This window comes from Macrosteles quadrilineatus, unplaced genomic scaffold (genome assembly GCF_028750875.1).
Source record: "Macrosteles quadrilineatus isolate MER2022 unplaced genomic scaffold, UCM_ALF_1.0 Scaffold_1__1_contigs__length_201487025, whole genome shotgun sequence".
Taxonomy (NCBI): domain Eukaryota; kingdom Metazoa; phylum Arthropoda; class Insecta; order Hemiptera; family Cicadellidae; genus Macrosteles; species Macrosteles quadrilineatus.
The window spans coordinates 78,590,905-78,613,494 of NW_026542594.1; the positions used below are offsets into that span (position 1 = coordinate 78,590,905).

General features: G+C 37.0%; 1 protein-coding gene across 1 annotated transcript in view; it reads left to right on the forward strand.

Moving 5' to 3' along the window:
• LOC128998181 (another transcription unit protein) overlaps positions 1–22,590 on the forward strand; it is a 111,414-nt gene that overhangs the window by 65,100 nt on the left and 23,724 nt on the right. Inside the window, exon 9 of the mRNA XM_054424200.1 lies at positions 11,646–11,829. Coding sequence (XP_054280175.1) covers positions 11,646–11,829 — 184 coding nt within the window. The remainder of the gene's footprint in view (positions 1–11,645; positions 11,830–22,590) is intronic.

Genomic DNA, 22,590 nt, shown 5'->3' on the forward strand with positions numbered 1-22,590 from the left:
CAGTCGGACCTGCTCTAGTATGCCAACTACAGGCGTCCAGCTAGCCTGTACCTCATGTAACTACTAGTCTGTCAACTTCATCTGCCCCCCTACCACCTCCAGCAGCAGTGTCACAGTGTGGGAAGAATAGTGAAAAGTCCAAAATTAGTGTGAGTGCTTCTAATGTGAATATCTGTAGCACCTCTTTTTTAGAGGCAACTCCAATGGGGCATCCTCTTCTGCAAAGGGAGCAGCTTTAAATAATTAAAAAGATATTAATTTAAATGTAATTCATATTAACGTTCGGTCTTTAAGAAATAAGTTACCTGAATTGGCAATAGTTTTGGAGGAATCAAAATGCAATATTGTACTCATAAACGAACATTGGTTGCTTAAAAAAGAAATAGATTTGTATGTACCAAAAAGCTTTTCCCTTGCAGCATCTTTTTGCAGGCAGGATGACCCCCATGGAGGTGCGTCTATATTGGTTAGTGAGGGACTTATGTATGATGTGATTGATATTTCTCATTTTGTGTACACAAGCCTTTTTGAAACTGCATTTATTTATGTTAATGAATTTGATATTGTTTTCATTTCTCTATACAGAACGCCTGTTTCAGATTGTAATGTTTTTTTTCATCATCTAGAAAAACTTTTATCATTCGTTCTGTCAAAAAAACCTTCTAGCAAAATTGTACTAGGAGCTGATTTTAATATTGACTTTTTAAAAACTGACAATTTGTACTGAATCGCTTAAAAGTATTTTAAAATCTTTCAACTTATATCATGTTTTTAAATACCCGACTAAAGGGGATAAATGTATTGATAATATCGCAACAAATATTGATCAACATCAATTCACTCATAAGGTGTGGGATTATAAAATATCTGATCATCCCATTTTGTTTTTTAAACTTATAATTAAGAATATAGCACCAAATGTACTCAAAGAAATTTCTTTTCGTAAACTTAATGAGGAGAACCTTGGCATGTTAGCATTGAGCTTGTGTAATGCAAATTGGGAGCCTATTTTTCATACTCTAGATGTAAACACTGCTTTTGAATATTTCTTAAATACTATTGTTTATTATTTCCATTTGAACTGTCCTAGAATATCTAAGAAAATCAGGCATGATTATAAGAGTAAATTAAAGAATAAATGGTTTGATGAATCTCTAAGAAAAATGCGAGATACTGTTATTTTTCTTGCAGATTTAACAAAAATGCCTAATTTAGCAAAGCATGATGATTTAAAGAGAACTCTTGTCAGTTTATAGGAAAAAATACAGGACTATGATTAACCCTTTGAATGCCAAAAGCCGACTAGATCGGCTTTTAATTACATCGCGAGAAGTGCCAACTGCCGATGTGATCGGCATCGCCTTCCGTCGCGAGAAATGCCAGCTGCCGATGACATCGGCGCCTGGCGTCTGCGCGAGAAATGCCCGCCGCCGATCTAATCGGCATTTTGTTAATTCATTGTAGCAAACGCATATTTAACAGTAAACGTTCTTACCACAACTCAAATTAAAGCTAAAGAGTTGTAGTACTTGAAAAATATGCGTTGGTAAACGAAAAAAGAGCGGATTAATTTCGTATAGCATTCTAAAGTCACGAGTGTTGAGGTTATACGGATGGCTGTGGCATTGGGCGCCACGCTGTCTGCCGCTCTCAGACTGCGTGGAACCAATTTTTTTTAACATGTGATTTGTCAATCTAGCGGGAATACCTTATTATTATTATGCTTTTGGATGTTAGGTTATGGCTTAGGCTAATGTAAACCAGCGTGCCTTGTGTTTGTTTATACAGTATTGTATTGTGAGTTTCCCGAGCATTACTGTGGTTTGTTTCAAAATGAATAGGCCTAGTAATAAACGGCCACATTCTCCTGTGAGTGAGGGAACGCTTATACGTGATTTGTGTGAAAGTGGTGTGAATGTGAATGATGTCAACAATGACAATAGTGATGTCGAATCACTAGATGACATTGACTCTTCTGGGACTGAGAGTAGTGACGAAATGGTCGACGACACGGACGAGGACCCAGATTATGACCCAAGTACTACTCCAAGGCCTCGATTCCAGTTATCCTTGCCTCGTCCAAGAATTAATTTTGATTTGAACCTCCCCGGGACCTCCACGGATGGACATTTTTCAAGGCCTGATTTGGATGACTCTGAAGAGGATGCAGATGATCCGGCACCCGTAATGCCTCCTATAACTAATTCAAGAGGCTGTTCAAACCTACGAGGAAGAGCTACAGGGCGTGGTAGAGGCCGTCATAGAGGAGGTAGCCATCCAGAAGTTCGTCCACAAAGTCCAGAAAGTAGTGATTGGGAAGAAGTGTTTGATGACGTTGACCATGGATATGAACATTCGTTTGTTTTCAATGAACTGTCCGGGCCAAAACATTGCCCCCCCCCCGTAATAGTCCTCCGATTTCATACTTCGATCTATTTTTCACGGCCACTTTGATAAACACATTTGTTGTGGAAACAAACAAATATGCCCAAAGGTTTATTGCATCAAGAGGAAATAACTTGTCACCAAACAGTCGAGTCAAGAAATGGGTGGATGTGACCATGTCTGAAATGAAGGGGTTTCTTTCAGTTGTTTTGAATATGGGCATCAACCAAAAGCCATCCATTCCAAGCTATTGGTTTGTTTCTTCGTCCCAAAACATCAAATGGTTTTCTAATATGTTCACGAGGAACAGATTCCAGCTTTTGCTAAAGTTCTTCCACATTGTCGACTCGAACACGTTAGTGCCTCAAGGGAATCCAGGCTATGACCCATGTGGAAGGTTTCAACCATTGATTGACCACTGCAACAGAATGTTTCGTTTTTTCTATACCCCTAATCAAAAGCTATCCGTAGATGAGTCGTTGGTTGGTACGAAGAAAAGAGTGGCCCTCACACAATATATCCCCAAAAAAAAACATCATCGTTGGGGCATCAAGTTGTGGGTGTTGTGCGACGCTGTAACGAACTACTGCTTCCAATTTTATTGTTACCGTGGAGCTGCATTCGAAGATAGGAGTGTCTCTGATCAGTTTGGTGTCGGCTATGCTGTTGTCAAAAAGCTCTTGGAAATGGGAAACCTTTTGAAGAAAGGTTTCCATATATATTTGGAAAATTTTTTTACAACAACTAAGCTGGCTAGGTTTTTGTACACTAATGAAACCCATTTGACCGGAACCGTGCGAGTTGGCAGAAAAGGTATTCCCAGACAGCTTCGAGGGAAATATGATGTAGGAAAGAAGGTGTACGTCCGAAAAGGGCCAATCCTACAGATGGCATATAGAGAAAAACCGACTAGTAGGACACAGTTTATAATAATGTCAACTAATGCCAAAGCCAAAAACGTAAGATATACAATTAGGAGATCTGGGAAAGTTATCATCAAAAACAAACCCCAAATTGTATACGAATATAATCATGGGATGGGGGGCATCGACGGCACAGATCAGATGTTGTACACTTATTTGGACGAGAGGAGGACAATGAAGCACTGGAAGAAAGTTGTATTTAACATTTTTGGAAGAATGTGCCTGAACAGCTACGTAATTTATAAAATGAATACAGACAAACCAATGTCCAGACTACAATTCCAGATAGCTGTCATTGAATCACTAGCAGATGTTTGGCTTTCAGAAAAAAATCAAGCACGAGGTGAGAACGGAGGAGGAGATGCGCCGCAAGGAAATCGAACGTGTGGAGTGGAAAAGTTAGATGGAAAAAGGGAAAAGGATTGTATTGAATGCAGTGGATCTAAAAACGAAGAGGGGAAGAGGAGGCGCTCCAGGACTGTCTGCGTCAAGTGTAAGAGAGGTCTGCACTTGGACTGTGTCACGCTGCACAACTGCAAGTTTTAGTTCGAAAAAATAACCAAAAATGTAATATATGTAAATAGTAGATATTAAGGAAGCGTTTTATTGACTTGACATTTTTGTTTTTGTGAATTTACTTTTATTTAGTGTTTCTCAAGATTTTAAGTGAACTTACCTCAAGAGTTTCCAAACTTTTGTTCTCCAGTTCTTGAGCCGCTTTCACTTATATGTAAGTAAAATATGTTTTTTTATGTTGTTCATTTCCTTAAGTTTTATTTTTTTCTTAATGTTCATTATATTTCAGCAACAAAAATATAAAAAATACAAAAAACGACATGTAATTGCCTGACGCTATTGAGTTTTATGTTTATTTTAGGGTGTAGGCCTATAATGACAGATTTTTGCAACAACACTACTATTTTTCTAAAATATTTTTTTTATTATTATTTATTGGCCAAAATTAATGAAAATTGGTGTACTATGACAAAACAACATAGTAAATCGAAATATAGTATTGGTTAATAAGTTAAGTGAAATTTAGACCAAATTTTTTAGTTTGAAAAAATAAATATTTTTTATAAAATTTTTTATTTTATATCATTTTATTAGTTGTAAAAAAAATTTTTGACCAGATTTAGTTTAAATATATATCAACGTTTAGAGCACATATTTATCTTTAAAACAAAAAAAGAAATAAGGTTCTATCTATATTATAAGGGAAGTTATAGTTATTTTTTTAAAACATTTTGTTTTTTTTTTTGCAAAATCACATGATTTGGCCTGGCAATTCTGGTTGTCATATGGCTAGTAGCCCTGGCAGCTGATGGTTACACACAGGAAACTCAGCTGGCCGTTCTCGCACAGAAAACAGCAAAAGTTCTTGGCATCCAAAGGGTTAAAGTGGCTAAGATTAATTATAATGAGACATTTGTTAGCAGTTCAAGGAATACATGTAAGGCTGCTTGGCAAATAGTAAAATCAGAAAGTGGGGATTTTTTCAAACATAATAATACCGTTCCACCTTTTTCAGCAGATGATTTTAATAACCATTACATAGATGTTGGAAAAAAGGTAGTAGAGAAGGCTCATGTTGAGCAAGGTAGGAGTTTGGATTTCTCTAATTTTCTAAATAATGCTAATCGTTCTAGAAATAAATTTTTGTGGAAATTGGTAACAGAGAATGATATGAAAAAAATAATAAGATCTCTTAATCCATCAAACAGTGAAGATGCTTACGGTTTTTCAAACAAAATTGTAAAATTCATAGCTCCTTACATTATGGAACCACTGATTCATCTTGTTAATATGGTGTTTTCTACTTCAACCTTTCCAAATTGCTTAAAAATCAGTAAAACAATCCCTCTTTATAAGAAGGGAGATAAATTTCTTATTTCAAATTATAGACCAATTTCAATGGTTCCAGTGTTATCAAAAATAGTTGAATCCTGTGCTAAAGCCCAGATCTTTGATTTTCTTAACTTAAATAATATTTTAAACAATAACCAATTTGGTTTCAGACCGGGCCGTTCAACTACTTTGGCTATAGAATCGGTGGTGTCTGATATTTTGGATAGTTTTGAATCTGGTGGTTATCTTAGTGTGGCACTTTTAGACCTCAGTAAGGCCTTCGATTCGGTCTTACATACAATTCTTTTGCAGAAATTAGAATTTTATGGAATAATGGAGCACAAACTAAATTTTGTAAAATCATACCTCTGTGGAAGACTACAATTTGTTAATTTAGGAAAACATAGGTCAAATTTTAAGGAGGTCCTTGCTGGGGTTCCTCAAGGGTCGGTACTGGGTCCGGTTTTGTTTATTCTCTATATTAATGATTTGCCAAACTCCATACCTTGCAAAACAATTTTATATGCTGACGACACAACCTTCATCTCATCAGCTGACAACTTTTACTCTGCTAACCAAAGTATAGAAAACGCCATTGAATTGGGTAAGCTATGGTTTGAAAGTAATTTTCTGGAAATAAATCATGATAAAACAGAAAAAATTTGTTTTACTTTGCGTAATCTTGAAGCAGACAATGCAGTTTCTGTCAAACTACTCGGAATATCCATAGACTCTAAACTCACTTGGGAAATACATACCAATAATATCATTTCAAAATTGTCAAGAGTATGTTGTTTGATAAGAAAACTTAAAAATTGTGTTTCTAAACCAACACTTCTAATTGTTTACCACATTTTATTTCACTCACACTTGCTGTATGGCAATATACTTTGGGGTAATAGCTCAGGAGCTCACCGGGTCTTTACATGGCAAAAGAAGGCTCTCAGAATTATGTTTGAAATTCCGGATAGGGTTCCGGGGGCAAAGCATTTTTTGCTGAAAATAAAATCATGACACTCTCTAATATTTTCATTTTTTACAATTTAGTTTCCCTTAAAGAGAATCTGAACAAATTGGTTCCTTGCAACTCAATCCATGGGTATATCACCAGACAATCAAAAGATTTATATATTCCTCAAGCCAGGCTATCAAAATTTATCAAAAGTTATAAATATTTGCAAATAAAACTATTTAATAAACTTCCAATATATTTTAGAAATCAGGAAAGTATTCATTTGTATAGGTCAAAATTATCAGATTGGCTTACAAGTTGTGCTTTTTATTCAGTTGAAGAGTTTTTGCAGAATGTAGATTTTTCAACGCTTAAATGTGAGGCCAAGCAGTCTTGATGATTCTTTGTTCTTGTTATGGTCTTTTCCCTGTTAATTTCAAAGTTTTTATTATTACTGATGCTTTATCCTTTTAAGATTCTTTTAACTTTATTTTAACATTTTCTGTAGAATATTTAATATTTTGTATAACATATGTAACAAAACATGTTGACCTTGTCTATTGTAATGTTTATATTACCAAACGACAATAAAGATTTATTATTATTATTATTATTAACGACGACGTAACAGCAAAGGACAAAGAAGCCGTATGATGCAATACCGATGTCTAGTTTAGTTGTTATCGGCTGTTTTGTTTTACGATTAGATTCGTCTGGAACAAACAGATATAAAGCAGAAATGAACTACCAGGGTGAACTCGTGGTTGTCTCCTGATACTAGAGGCGCTATGCGTAATAGTTTTGTTTTTTTACAGTACTGTTTTAAAGTATAAAAATCTAGCCTACTTCTGTGCTGTTTTTTTAAACAATAGATTTAATGTTTCCCGAAAAAAGTCAGAATAGAAACAATAGAAAGGCAACACAATAGAAGGGTGGGAGGGGTTGGGCAATGACCTCGAAAGGAGCTCGGGTAACGGGTAGCAACAGTGAGTCGAGTAGGCCGTGAGGGGGGAAGGGGTTGGTACGACCTTGGAGCTATATATAGACTTGCACTACTTCCCTAAATCTAAAGGACTGGCGAGTGGTATTCCAATCACAGGCAGAGGACAAGATGCGTTGTTTTTCGGGTATTCATTGCCCGGTTTCACTTTGGATTGTCTTATTGTGTAGAAAGTTTGAATAATCAACAATAAAATTAGAACTAACCACGTTTATTTAGCATTGATTGTGTATATTAAATGATTAAATGATAGGGACCAGGGGAAATATACAATCTTTTGTCATGATTTGAATTTCAACATCAAAATACAATATTGCACAATCATGATATTTTAGGTCATTGACCTTTATTATGCATCCGGTATTGCTGTTTCAGAAGAGAAGCACGTTGATAAATTATAAATTGATATTTTTGTGGTTAAAAAGAATTATTTTATAAACCTATAAAACAAAATCATAAAATCTTACATATAGGCCTAGATAATAACAATAACAGCAATTGTAAAAAGGGTATAAAGATAACAACGTCATTATACTTTCTCTTTGTTCTTCTATTTCTTGGGTTTCCCTTCATCACGCATTCAACAAGTTGCCTAGTTGCCATGGTTACTAATCACCCATGTCGTTATCAGCTTTTGTGACATAGCGCACAGCAGGGGGTAAAACTTGACGAAAATCGGTTAATTTTTACCTATTATTTAATTACCAATGTACTTTATTGGTACTGTATTAATAAATTTCATTTTAGAATTTAGCCTCCGGATTACGTTGAATATATTAAAATGGTGTAAATACTTGCTTCGTGGTAATCCTAATGTTGCTAGTGTCGCAACTAGTTTCGACTTTTTACAAAGTCATCTTCAGGCGAAGGCGTCAAGGATGTCAAATGGTGGTCACTTCATATGAAGGTCGTCATTACACATAAAGTACATAAAAACACGAACACGAACACGGACATTAACACGTAAAAACGGTACATTAACACGTAAAAACGGTACATTTAACACGATTAAACGAACAACGGTAACTGTAAAGGAATGATGTGACACGACCGGGATGGATGCAAGGTCTAGATTAATAAATTGGCCGATTTTTGTCAAATTTTACACCAAATTTATTGAAATTTCAAGGTGAATATCAATAAAACAATTATTACCAAATATTTTTATTCATTTAAAAGATCGATTTGTGGTATTGGGTTCCCCACTGAGTGCAGTCGAGTGGCACTAATGAGGGTTGAACCGCCTTGGGGGTGGACAATAGACGGCTTATCAGACCCGACCCTCCCCAGTGGTCTGGAGAAAGCTTGTAAAAAAACTATTGTTCAAGCGTGACTTGACATTGGGCTGCTTCAACTTTAATTTTTTCAAATGAACTGTGATGTTTCAAAATCAAAAACAATAATTTGGGACCATACTGCATAACAATAATGGACCGCAATAATTGTTGAATATACATTCCATTTTTGACAAACTAAGATTATACTATTCAAATACAATTTTTGAAAATTATCTTGGTATTTTACTTGGGGTAATGAAGTTATGTAGGCTAGTGTAATTCTCGGTTCATCAAGGTTCTACTGAATTATGTTTGGCAGTGAATAATTGTAGAATGAAATTTATAAATTCAGGGATACACACCTTTTACAGAGTTATAAAGCCTAATTGGCCTAATTAACTTGCCACAACATCAAATCTAGAGCCCAGCTTAGTGCATTAGTGATGTTTTCTAAACTTGGCAAACCCGCAGAATGCCACTTAAGGCCAATAATCCGTTCCAAAAACGTAAGAAAATACAATGTGAAAATAAACTTGAGATAGAACTCCTTGTCTTGTGAGAACCAGGAAACAACATAAAACATAACCTCAAGTAAACAAGCCCAAACGTTTGACATCAGTCCTGCTGAGCTAAAGTGTTGTGTGAAGATTTCGGCTGCTAGTGTACTTAATTCAAGCAACCAACTTTTGAAAATAGATGTTGTGAATTGTGATTTTCAAGAGAGAAAAAACTGTGGACGTGGCTAATTTGAAATTCTATGATTCAAAATTGTCATTTAAGTTTATTTACACAGCTTTACAGTGTTTTATAGTTAAAAATGCATATGCAGCTTATTATTAACCGCGCCGAACTATCCGAATCCGAACCTCCCAATATCCGATCCGAGCCTCAACTATCCGATCCGAAATGAAATTTCACTATCCGCACACCTCTACTAATCACCCATGTCGTTATCAGCTTTTGTGACATAGCGCACAGCAGGGGGGTAAAACTTGACGAAAATCGGTAAATTTTTACCTAATATTTAATTACCAAAGTACTTTATTGGTACTGTATTAATAATCGGTCAAATTGGCCGATTTTTGTCAAATTTTTCACCAAATTTATTGAAATTTCAAGGTGAATATCAATAAAACAATTATTACCAAATATTTTTATTCATTTAAAAGATTGATTTGTGGTATTGGGTTCCCCACTGAGTGCAGCCGAGCAGCACTAATGAGGGTTGAACGGCCTTGGGGGTGGACAATAGACGGCTTATCAGACCCGACCCTCCCCAGTGGTCTGGAGAAAGCTTGTAAAAAACTATTGTATTGCACAAGGTGACTTGACCTTGGGCTGTTTCTACTTTAATGTTGTCAAATGAACTGTGATCAGGGCTGGTACGGTCAGGGAAAACCTGGAAATGTCAGGGAATTTTGTTGGTCTGGAAAAGTCAGGGAATTTTGGAAAAAATCTGGAATTTCTCTTGAAAGACTACATTTTTTACAGATATGCTACATTTTGCATCTACGCCTCAATACTTGGTCAAAAAAATTGAAGTTTGACAAAAACATTGACGTAACAAAAACATCGGGAACCTACCATCGATATAAAAAAACATCGAACATCGACAGACATTCTATCATCACCCTCTGATTACTGGCTTTAATTGAACGCACCGAGCTCCCAGTGTTTCTACACGACCAAAAGAATATAATCCCGGTCACTGGGTTAAGAAATCCCGTTTAATCCTTTAAGATTTTTGATGTTAAATTCTGAGTGTTAAATTAGACATATTGTGTTTAAATAGTTGTTTTAACATTGCTATTATATTTTGTTAAGGTAATTATTTACAATTGGGGTTAGTTTTTCACTAAAATAAAGCATAGTAAATAAAAACGGACTTCATAGCCAAAACTCCTGTTTTATCCCACATCCCCTTCAAATCCCGCTCATGCTCAAAAAAAAAAAATTTATCCTGTTGAAACATTTAATAGTTTAGTTTGGTACTACTTTTTGTCTCCGGTACAAGCATGGTAGTTATTTTTCCAATATCACATGTTTCCGCGCCGAACTATCCGAATCCGAAAAACATCCGAATGCGAACCTCCCAATATTTATTTATTTATTTATTTATTTATTTATTGCTCTTTACAATTTTTACATTGTGTAGCATTTTTACATTGTGTGATTCTATTATTTATAATTACATAGGGGTTATTTTATAAAATTACACTTTATATTAAATTTAACTTTAAACAAATTAATCAATACATTAAGAAATGGAGGAAAACTAAAAAAAACATTATACATTTATCAAGAAAACCTTAAAATATTTAACTCATAACCCCTGGGGAATATAATACTGTGGCCCTTAACTCCAACGGTGTGCAGTGAACTCATCCACCGCCTGATTTATTAAGTCACGCTTCAGTTTCGTTTTGAATAGAAGGGAACTTTCCAGACTTTTAAGCCTTTCAGGAAGACAGTTGAGGAGTCTGACACCTACTTGAGAAGGAAGTTTCTCAAATGCAGCTGTTCGGTGTTGGACAGTGCGAAAACTTTCCCTTGCTCTAGTCCCGTGGCTGTGCACAGCAGTGCCTTGGATAGGCTTATGTTGAAACCGGCAGTATACAGCCGTTTCCAACATATACAGGGAAGGTAGGGTCAAAATTCCAAGCTCCCTGAATGCTTGTCTACACGACTCTCTCCGCCTCAGATTTGCAATTAATCTGATGGCTCTTTTTTATCCGATCCGAACCGAGCCTCAACTATCCGATCCGAATCCGATCCGAAATGAAATTTCACTATCCGCACACCTCTATAAAATAAATTGATAGAATAATTACACCTTAGCTTTTGATAAATTTATTATAAACCATACAATGTGATCTTCTTTTGAGTTATAAAAAAACCATCCCTTGTTCAAAGTTAATCTTATTTTTACCTTAAGTTTACCTTATCTAGATTTTAGTTGTTTTGTCTTAAACAAACGAATCCTGAAAAACTACAATGAGTGAAAATGGAGGATATACAAACAAAATTGACTCATTTACACACTACAAGTTTTTTATTGTCATTTAAATTTTCCAACTGTATCTGGGTTTGTGCACTTTATCTTATCTTGTTATGTTTGAGGCACTTTCTTGTCTGTGAATGTAATCAGATTCCAGATCCTGAAACATTATTAAGAAAACTTATTTTTACTAGTTGTGGAAAATAACATATTTATCTAACAGAGAATTCTTGGTACTTATTACTTTGAATATGTTGAGCAGAAAGAAGAGGAGAAGTTGAGAGCTTCATTGAAGAGAGAGAGCAAGCAGAAGAGAGCCAGAGAGAGAGGTGCCGGGCGTGGACTATCCACCAGCTACCTGGAGCCTGACCAGGACGGGTCTGAGGACGAGGGAGGCATCTCACTGTCAGCCATCAAGAGCAAGTACAAGAAGGGCGGCAAGTCTAGTGAGTCACCCACATTCAGAATAATGCCGACATATATAATTACCGCAATACTTTAAGAAGAAAGATTGGTCATCCCTATGTTGACAGAATATAAAGGCTACCTTGACATATATAGGCCTAGGGGATTCTTGTAAAAAATTTACATGCTTAAAAATTGTAAAGTTTGACATTTTTCTCGTCCTAGGGATGGACGGGATTGAATTTTTAGTTCAGGACGGGACGCGACGGGATTTTTATTTCCTTCCCGATTTTCGGGACGGGATTTTTTTCTGTGCATAAAAAGAAAGACCTGTTTTGCAGTTACCAAAAAACACATACGAAATCAATTTTTACCATTTGTGGCACTGATCTATAAAAACCAAAAAATGGGTTTACAGGTACCTATAGTAACTTGTGACTCGCGGGTCACGTCTGATCACGCGGGGTGATCGTCTGTATGACTCACAGTCACGGCGCGATCGTCGTCATGACTCGCGATCACGGCGCGATCGTCGGTATGACTCGCGGTCACGGCGCGATCGTAGGTAGGACTCCATGGTCACAGCGCGATCGTCGTCATGACTCGCGGTCACGGCGCGATCGTCGGTATGACTCCGCGGTAACGGCGCGAACGTCGGTAGGACTCCGCGGTCACGGCGCGATAGTAGTAGGGAAAAGCCGGTTCTGGATCAACCCCGACAGACCAGGGATTCTCATCTGTTTACTCTTCCACTCATCGAAAAGTTGTTTCTGCACCAACCTCCAGTAGACTAGAGATTTGCCCATTTTCAAGCTCGGTTGGTAGTAGTATATATATGTGCGTCCTACTCCCGGAGTTTATATGGGCTCTTATGGGAATACCTCCCCACACCCTGGCTGTCGTTAGCGAAGAGGCTAGTCCTCTTCATGCCCTTGGTTGCTTCTTCCAGTATTATAAGAGGACGTGTATCGAAAAAGCACTGCTGCTTCTCATCCCTTTTTTGTGTATGCCCAGACTCTATATAGGACAACACTCGCCCGTGAAAATGGATGATGTGTATTTGGAAGCATGCCAGTCCATGGACAGCAATACTTCGTTTTCCAACGCCTCTTCAGAAAACGCAGTTTTCACTGCGACCCCAGAAAGCGTGGTTTTCACCGCGACACCTGAAAGCGTGGTTTTCACCGCGACCCCAGAAAGCATGGTTATCACCGTGTCACCTCTGCCTGTCGATTCGGATGACGACGTGAGATCGTTTGAGCTCACCGACGAGGAAGCCGGTTCCGACGTTTCTCCGATAGTCGGTTCTAGCTTACCCGTTGACACTAAGGTGCAGTGTCCAATCTGCGGTGTACGTGTATCGAAGCCCTACTTAGGAAGACACAAGAAAACCAAGAAATGCTCTAACACCGCAAGCGCACAAGAGACAAGAGCTGATATGGTGGTTGTTCAAGCTACTCCTCAAGAGAAGAGTTCACGTTACAGTGTGAAGGTAGCTTGTGACCGATGTGGAGATAGTGTGTCTGTTGCGAATCTTAAACGACATCAAAAGTCAAAGAAATGTCTAGCTGCAACACAAGCTAGTGAGCCGGCTTTGGTACCTGACGTTGCCACGGAACCCCGACGTCTGTCTAAGATTGAGTGTGATACTTGTGGTAAGCTTGTTACAACTTCGAACTTGGCCCGACATCAGAAATCAAAACGATGCCGTCCACCTGTGGATGTTCGCGAAAGCACTGCCCCAAAAATGAAGGCATGTTTGCTATGTGGAGTATCTATGCTACCGGTTCAATGGAAGCATCATAAACTGTCGGATCGTCATATTAGCATGCTGAGACAAACTCAAAATATGGCAGGTGTGAGTTCCAGAAATGTTGTATCGATTGCTCCACCTATAAACAATCAACATGCTGTACCTTCCACGAGTGGTGAACCCGTGAAACAATATGTGTATCCTCGAGCTGGTTCAACCGGTGTGGAGGTGTGTAGGATTTGTATCAAACCTGTAAAAGTGTCAGAATGGTCTCAGCATTCCAAACACCATCTTCGTCCTGAAAAGCCTCAAAAGTCTAGTTTGGATATTAGGCGATTGGTCAAAAGATATCCGAAGGTTAAAAGGAGTGTTAATGTTCCACACCCAAGTATGGACAATGTTGATCTGAATGCTATGGTGAGAAAACCTACTAGACCTCAAAGACCTGATAAATTCCTTCGTACGACCCTTCAGAGCCCACTCCCATCAACATCAGCTGATGTTCCAAATGTTGTGGAGGAAATTACACATCAAAATCTCATTGATGCATTGGATGACATTCTAAAATACACTGATTTTGTGACAGACGAACAGTTTGCAGAAGCTATTGAGGATTTTGATTTTGGAATGATTGATGAACCACACTCTGTTTTGAAGAAACCCCGTAGACCTTCTCTTAAGCTCATTATTCCTTCTCCTTCAGAGCTGAATATACCAAACAGTCCTGTTTATCGATCTCCACTCCATATTCCTGACAGCCCATCCTATAATCCACTATCACCATTTACCTTTGGGAGTAATCCTCCTGGACTAACCCTTGGGGAAACGTCTGAAAGTTCGATTGATTTGGTTGCTCCCCCACCATCTCCAATTAGCCCACTACCACCAACACCGGAAGTTGGTGTAGAGCATGATACTAATGGTGAGGCTGATCAGACACAAGAAGATAACAACGCAGGTGATGATGACAGCGGGTCATTGGAGGTAAGACAAATTGAGACAGCATTCAAGTCAAGACTCAGAACTTTTGTTATCGACAACAAGACTAATGTCAAGGATCCAACATTGTTTTTGAACATGTGCACGAATTTGGTTGAAGAAAAAATTGAAGAAATGGTCGTGGAAAGCAATATAAAAGTCAACTTTGTCTTTCATGCTGAATTTCAGAGAGTAGCTCAAGACAAGAAAATAAAACAACTAATGAATTTCAAGACTACTAATAAAATTGTGTATCCAACAACGGACATCTCTGAATATTACAATGATGCAAAGGCAAAGATACTTGCAGAGATTGAAGACTTCCAAGCAACTGGCTCTAATTGGACTTTGATGAAGGTCATTGATTTGGAAATCAGAGTAAATAAATACACACCTCTTAAGGGTTCTAGTTACATGAAACTTCCACCGAAGATAGAATCCAAGAAAGCAGTGATAAACATAAATAATAATGACCAGAAATGTTTCCTGTGGTCTATCCTTGCAGCTTTACACCCTGCGAAGGATAATGTTAATAGAGTGAGTATGTATAGAGCTTATGAACATGAACTTGATGATGTTTTCAAAGACATTGAGTTTCCCATGAAATTAGATGACATTACAAAGTTCGAAAAACGTGCCAATATCTCTGTCAATGTTTACACTCTCCACGGAATCGAAAATTCAGTTGTTCCTCTCAGAATCACTAACGAGGAGATGGAAAGACATGTAGACCTGCTCTACTTGAAGTCTGCAGACACAAACCATTATTGTTACATAAAGAATCTATCTAGACTTGTACAATCACAGATATCAAAACATGATCATATGTTATGGTTGTGTAAACGTTGTCTGTTACACTTTGGATCAAAAGAAGGTTTGGACAGACATAGAGAGGATTGCAGCAGACATGAAAGTATAAAAATAAATCTTCCAGAAGAAGGGACGGTCATCAAATTTAATAATTAAATAACTTACGTCATCAATCCATAAATTTCTGTGGAGTACGCGTTTCAACCATCAGGTCATCCTCAGCTCCACTGTCACTAGGTTGAATCTGTTTCTATGTTGCATTGATCTTGTAGCAACAACGTCGATATATTAAATAAATAGGACAAACACATTTTACGTTCATTACACATACACGACACGTACGAAACATTTAAAAGACGATAAAACTACGATTATAACACCGTGCGCACGGCTGGACGGGCTTAGGTATGCGGCTACACTGACTTGGTCGGTGTCCTACACTGAACTTTGGACCATGACGTCATCTTCAGCTGGTTATCATTCTTTCATTGTCCATTAGCCTAATAATAGTGTCGTACACGGGATTCGAGTCAGAATGGATTTTTTCATTTAATATGTTTTGATTTTGTTTAAAACCCTTGTATATATTCAATTCTTCTAATCTGTCTAGCCGCTGTCCCTTTTTCTCCTTTACTATAATTTCTAAATTATTGTTTATATTTGTGTATTTATGCCCCTCTATATTTAAGTGTTCCGCATATTTTGATTTTGTACTCAGTTTTGCTCCTGTTCCTGTTCCATTATATATTACTTCTTTGACGTGTTCTTTAAATCTTAGATCAAAAGTTCTGCCCGTTTGCCCGATATAAAATGCGTCACAGTTATTGCAATTAAGCCTGTATACTCCTGAGTTCTTGTATTTATTCTCTCCAATGGATTTATTTGTATTTCCTAATAATCTCTGTATATTGTTATCTGATTTAAAAGATACGGTGACATTTTGTTTTTTAAATGTTTTACAGATAATATGCTCTGTTTTCTTTGAGTATCTAACAGACACATATTTTTTGTTTATATCTAATTGGGATGGGTTTGAAGATGTTTGTTTAGCCATATGTCTATTGTAAAGTTTGTCAATTATAGACGGGTCATAACCATTCTGCTGAGCTATATATTTTATTGTGTTCAATTCATTATTTCTGTCAGGGGTGCTCATCGGTATGTTAATTAATCTGTGCAACATAGAGTTAAAAGCTGAAAGTTTGTGTGCAGTTGGATGATAAGATGTTTCATGGATTATCTGATCTGATTGGGTGGGTTTCCTGTATATTCTGAAGTGGTGTTTATTATCGACATTAGATATGGATAAGTCTAAATAGTTAATACTGCCATTGGATTCAGTTTCAGATGAGAAGGTTATATTGTTATGTAAGGAATTTAAGTAGTTTTGAAAGATAGCCGTTTGTCTTTTATTGCCTCTGTACAAGCACAACACATCATCAACATATCTCCACCAATAGATTATTTTATTGTCATACTGGTTCCCGTTCAATATTTTTTCTTTCTCTAGATTATGTAAGAATATTTCACTGAGGATGGCTGAAAGTGGGGAACCCATTGCTAGTCCCTCAGACTGCTCAAAAAAATCGTCATTAAACCTAAAGTAATTTTGTTGAACAATGATACTGGTTGCTTTTATCACTTCATTTATCTCTTTATCGCTTAGCTTCCCCCCTTCTGTTAATCTATCCTTCAAAATGATTAATGTTTCCTCTACTGGAATGCTAGTGTACAAGCTCTTGATATCATAGGAAATCAAAGTAGCCCCCTGTGGGATGGTGATGTCTTTTATTTTACTAACTAGGTCAAATGTGTTTTTTACACTTTTGCTGTCATTTAGAACAATGGAATTTCTTATTATGCTGTCGAGTTTTTTTGCTAATAAATAACCTGGGGCTTCCTTAAAATTAATTAGGGGTCTTATTGGAATGTCCTCTTTGTGAACTTTGGGGAGCCCAGTTATTTTGGGAGCTTTCGGGTTTGTTACCTTGAGAAATCTTTTTGTGTTTTCATTAAAAAGTTCATTGCTTTCATTAATAAATTTATTTATTTCCCTGGTGTATTTGGGTGTGGGGTCTCTATTAAGCCTAGTAATGTTATTATCATTGATGAAATCCATAACCTTTTTGTTGTAATCATTTCTATGTAAGACAACAATGGTGTTACCTTTATCAGCTTTGACAATTAAGGCATTGTTATTTTCTAATTTATTCCTGATAGATTTAACAGTTTTACCTAAATTATTCTTATTATGTGAAATATTTTGAATGCTGTTCACTTTGTTAACGATTTCATATCTTATCTGGTTTCTTTTGTCATGGGGGACACATTGAGTAGCACTTTCTGCATCAAGTAGTGAACTAACAATATTTTCTTTTTCATTTATATTTACGCAATATTTCAATCCTTTATCAAGCAAATCTTGCTCATCCTTATCAAATGAGATGTCAGTATTATTTATAACCCTTGGGTAAAATTCGTGGGCTACTTTGATTTCCTATGATATCAAGAGCTTGTACACTAGCATTCCAGTAGAGGAAACATTAATCATTTTGAAGGATAGATTAACAGAAGGGGGGAAGCTAAGCGATAAAGAGATAAATGAAGTGATAAAAGCAACCAGTATCATTGTTCAACAAAATTACTTTAGGTTTAATGACGATTTTTTTGAGCAGTCTGAGGGACTAGCAATGGGTTCCCCACTTTCAGCCATCCTCAGTGAAATATTCTTACATAATCTAGAGAAAGAAAAAATATTGAACGGGAACCAGTATGACAATAAAATAATCTATTGGTGGAGATATGTTGATGATGTGTTGTGCTTGTACAGAGGCAATAAAAGACAAACGGCTATCTTTCAAAACTACTTAAATTCCTTACATAACAATATAACCTTCTCATCTGAAACTGAATCCAATGGCAGTATTAACTATTTAGACTTATCCATATCTAATGTCGATAATAAACACCACTTCAGAATATACAGGAAACCCACCCAATCAGATCAGATAATCCATGAAACATCTTATCATCCAACTGCACACAAACTTTCAGCTTTTAACTCTATGTTGCACAGATTAATTAACATACCGATGAGCACCCCTGACAGAAATAATGAATTGAACACAATAAAATATATAGCTCAGCAGAATGGTTATGACCCGTCTATAATTGACAAACTTTACAATAGACATATGGCTAAACAAACATCTTCAAACCCATCCCAATTAGATATAAACAAAAAATATGTGTCTGTTAGATACTCAAAGAAAACAGAGCATATTATCTGTAAAACATTTAAAAAACAAAATGTCACCGTATCTTTTAAATCAGATAACAATATACAGAGATTATTAGGAAATACAAATAAATCCATTGGAGAGAATAAATACAAGAACTCAGGAGTATACAGGCTTAATTGCAATAACTGTGACGCATTTTATATCGGGCAAACGGGCAGAACTTTTGATCTAAGATTTAAAGAACACGTCAAAGAAGTAATATATAATGGAACAGGAACAGGAGCAAAACTGAGTACAAAATCAAAATATGCGGAACACTTAAATATAGAGGGGCATAAATACACAAATATAAACAATAATTTAGAAATTATAGTAAAGGAGAAAAAGGGACAGCAGCTAGACAGATTAGAAGAATTGAATATATACAAGGGTTTTAAACAAAATCAAAACATATTAAATGAAAAAATCCATTCTGACTCGAATCCCGTGTACGACACTATTATTAGGCTAATGGACAATGAAAGAATGATAACCAGCTGAAGATGACGTCATGGTCCAAAGTTCAGTGTAGGACACCGACCAAGTCAGTGTAGCCGCATACCTAAGCCCGTCCAGCCGTGCGCACGGTGTTATAATCGTAGTTTTATCGTCTTTTAAATGTTTCGTACGTGTCGTGTATGTGTAATGAACGTAAAATGTGTTTGTCCTATTTATTTAATATATCGACGTTGTTGCTACAAGATCAATGCAACATAGAAACAGATTCAACCTAGTGACAGTGGAGCTGAGGATGACCTGATGGTTGAAACGCGTACTCCACAGAAATTTATGGATTGATGACGTAAGTTATTTAATTATTTGATAACTCAATCCGTTGTGCTACAATATCAACATTATCAAATTTAATGATTTCAACAAGTCAATGCGAGTCCCGTTCGTGGTGTATGCAGACTTTGAATGTCTTCTTGAGTCCAACAGAACCATCAAAACTGAACAAACACAAAGCTACCAAAAACACTTGGCTATGAGTTTTGCATATTACATTGTTTCCAAAGATGGAGACTATAAACCTCCTGTCATATACTTTGGTGCAGATGCTGGAAGGGTCTTTGTGGAACAACTTGAGATGGAGTCTGAAAAAATAAAGCATTTGTATTCTAGTGAGGCTATCAAACCTATGGATTTAACGGTAGATGACCAGCGTATTATATCAAACTCAACAACATGCCATATTTGTGAAAAACCTTTAGAAGATGATAGGGTCCTTGATCATGACCATTTGACAGGACAATTCAGAGGAGTTGCACACAACAAATGCAACATTCTGTACAGGAAACCCAAGTTCATTCCTGTCTTCATTCACAACCTCTCTGGCTACGACACACATTTGTTTATTAAAATGCTGGGTATGAATGATGAGGAAATAGAAGTGATACCAAACAATGAAGAACGTTACATATCATACACAGTTAAACGGCAGAACATGATCGAACTGAGGTTCTTGGATTCGTTCAAGTTTATGTCCAGTAGCCTTGATGCACTCACCAAAAACCTTCAGAAGGATCAGTTTACACACACTGCTAAATACTTCAATGAATCTGAGTTGAACCTGGTTTTGAGAAAAGGTATTTACCCATATGATTACATGGACAGTGAGGACAAATATGAGCTAACTCATTTACCTAAACAGGAAGAATTCTACAACATACTCACTAAAACAGATGTTGACCCTAAAGATTATGAACATGCTAAAAGAGTGTGGGATTCATTTAAAATGAAGGATATGAAAGAGTACACATTGATGTACAACAAATCAGATGTCCTCCTACTAGCTGATGTTATGGAGAACTTCCGAAATGTGTGTATGTCAACGTACAAACTAGATCCTGCATGGTTTTTCACAACACCTGGTCTTGCTTGGAGTGCTATGCTAAAAACAACGAACGTTGAACTGGAACTTATTTCAGATTACGATATGCTACTTATGATTGAGAAGGGAATTAGAGGTGGTGTATCGCAAAGTTCTAATCGCCATGCTAAAGCCAATAACCCCTACATGAATGATTACGATTCGAGCAAACCAACTGAGTATTTGGTATACTTAGATGCAAATAACCTATATGGGTGGGCAATGGTTCAACACATGCCGTACGGAGATTTCAAATGGTGTGATACAAACATCGATGTCACCGAAATCCCCGACAATGCCGATACGGGGTATATACTTGAAGTGGATTTGGAATATCCTAAAGATACCCACGACTTGCATTCCGATCTTCCTCTTGCCCCAGAGCAGAGAGTACCACCAGGAGGAAAAGAGGTTAAACTATTGACAACACTTTATGACAAAGAGAAGTATGTTCTTCATTACAGGAATCTCAAGCTGTACCTCAAGCTTGGATTGAAACTGAAGAAGATCCATAGAGTCATTTCCTTTAAGCAATCAAACTGGATAGCTACTTATATTGATCTGAATACAAAACTGAGAACTCAGGCAAAGAACGATTTCGAAAAAGAGTTTTACAAACTGATGAATAATGGTGTGTTTGGGAAGACAATGGAGAACATACGTAACAGAGTGGATGTGCGATTGGCGACAAAGGAAAAACAAATTGTCAAATGGATCGCTCAACCTACATTCAAGGATCGTACAATATTTGCTGAAAACCTTTCTGCTGTGCACATGAAAAGGACAAAACTCCTGTTCAATAAACCCATATATGTTGGTATGAGCGTATTGGATGTTTCAAAGACTCTAATTTACGACTTTCACTATAATGTGATTAAATCGAAGTACGGTGACAAAGCACGATTGCAGTATACAGACACTGATTCCTTGAAATATGCCATTGCCACCTCTGATTTTTACCAGGAAATGAAAACCATGATAGATTACTTTGATACAAGTGACTACCCTGAGAACAATCCGTATGGGATGCCTAGAGTCAACAAGAAGGTCCTTGGTAAAATGAAAGATGAACTGAGTGGGAGGATTATGCGAGAACAGATTGCTCTAAGATCTAAGATGTATGCTCATGAAGTCGAGGATGGTAGTGTATGCAAAAAGTCAAAAGGAGTCAAAAAGTCAGTCACAGAGAAGGAAATAACATTTGACGACTACAAAAAATGTTTGTTTGAAGGTTTGGAAACCACTAAAACCATAAACATGATTAGAAGTTTTAGTCACGACCTCTATACCATAGCACTCAATAAAGTAGTGTTGTCGAACCAAGATGATAAACGATTCATTTTAGATGATGGGATCCATTCCCTCCCCTGGGGTCACTATTCAATAAACCATTAACTTAGAAATTACTCTTTTGCAATTCCTTTTCATAAAACGAACCCAGGATCTCTTCTCCTTCACAATCGATGATTCTGTATGTTACCGGTGCTGTAGACTGAATGTTAGAAATTGTGAAAATCTCTGTTCGCCAGTTTCGAGCGTACTTGTTGGCAAACGTATCTTTCTTTGCTACTATTCTCACTCGATCGCCAACTCTCAGTTTAGGTTGTGGACGTTTAACTGATCGAAATTGATCGAGGTACAAGCTACGAATTTCTGGCTCGACTTTCACAGTCACATCGACCGGCCTCATGCGAATGGTGGAGTGTACACTTGTGTTGTACTTACTCAACAAACCCTGCAGTATGTCTATCCAACGGAATGAACCCCCAGCTTCAAAGTACACTTTCAATCGTTCATTGAGTGTGCGATTGAACCTTTCAACTATGGAGCTCTTTTCTTCATTCTCTGTATGATACATCTTTATACCATGTTTGGCGAGAAGACATTTAAAATCCTTGTTGACGAACTCTCTACCCTTATCAGTGTGTAATAGGTTAGGTGCTTTGTGACCATTGTCCTTAGCTCTTCGTATGATGGCTTCAAACGCGTTTGTCACTTCGATACCGCTCTTCCTGAGTAATGGTTCAGACCATGCGTACTTGGAAAATGTATCAATCACATTTAGCATATATTTATATCCATCGTTTTCCCGGAAGAACTGGTCCATTAT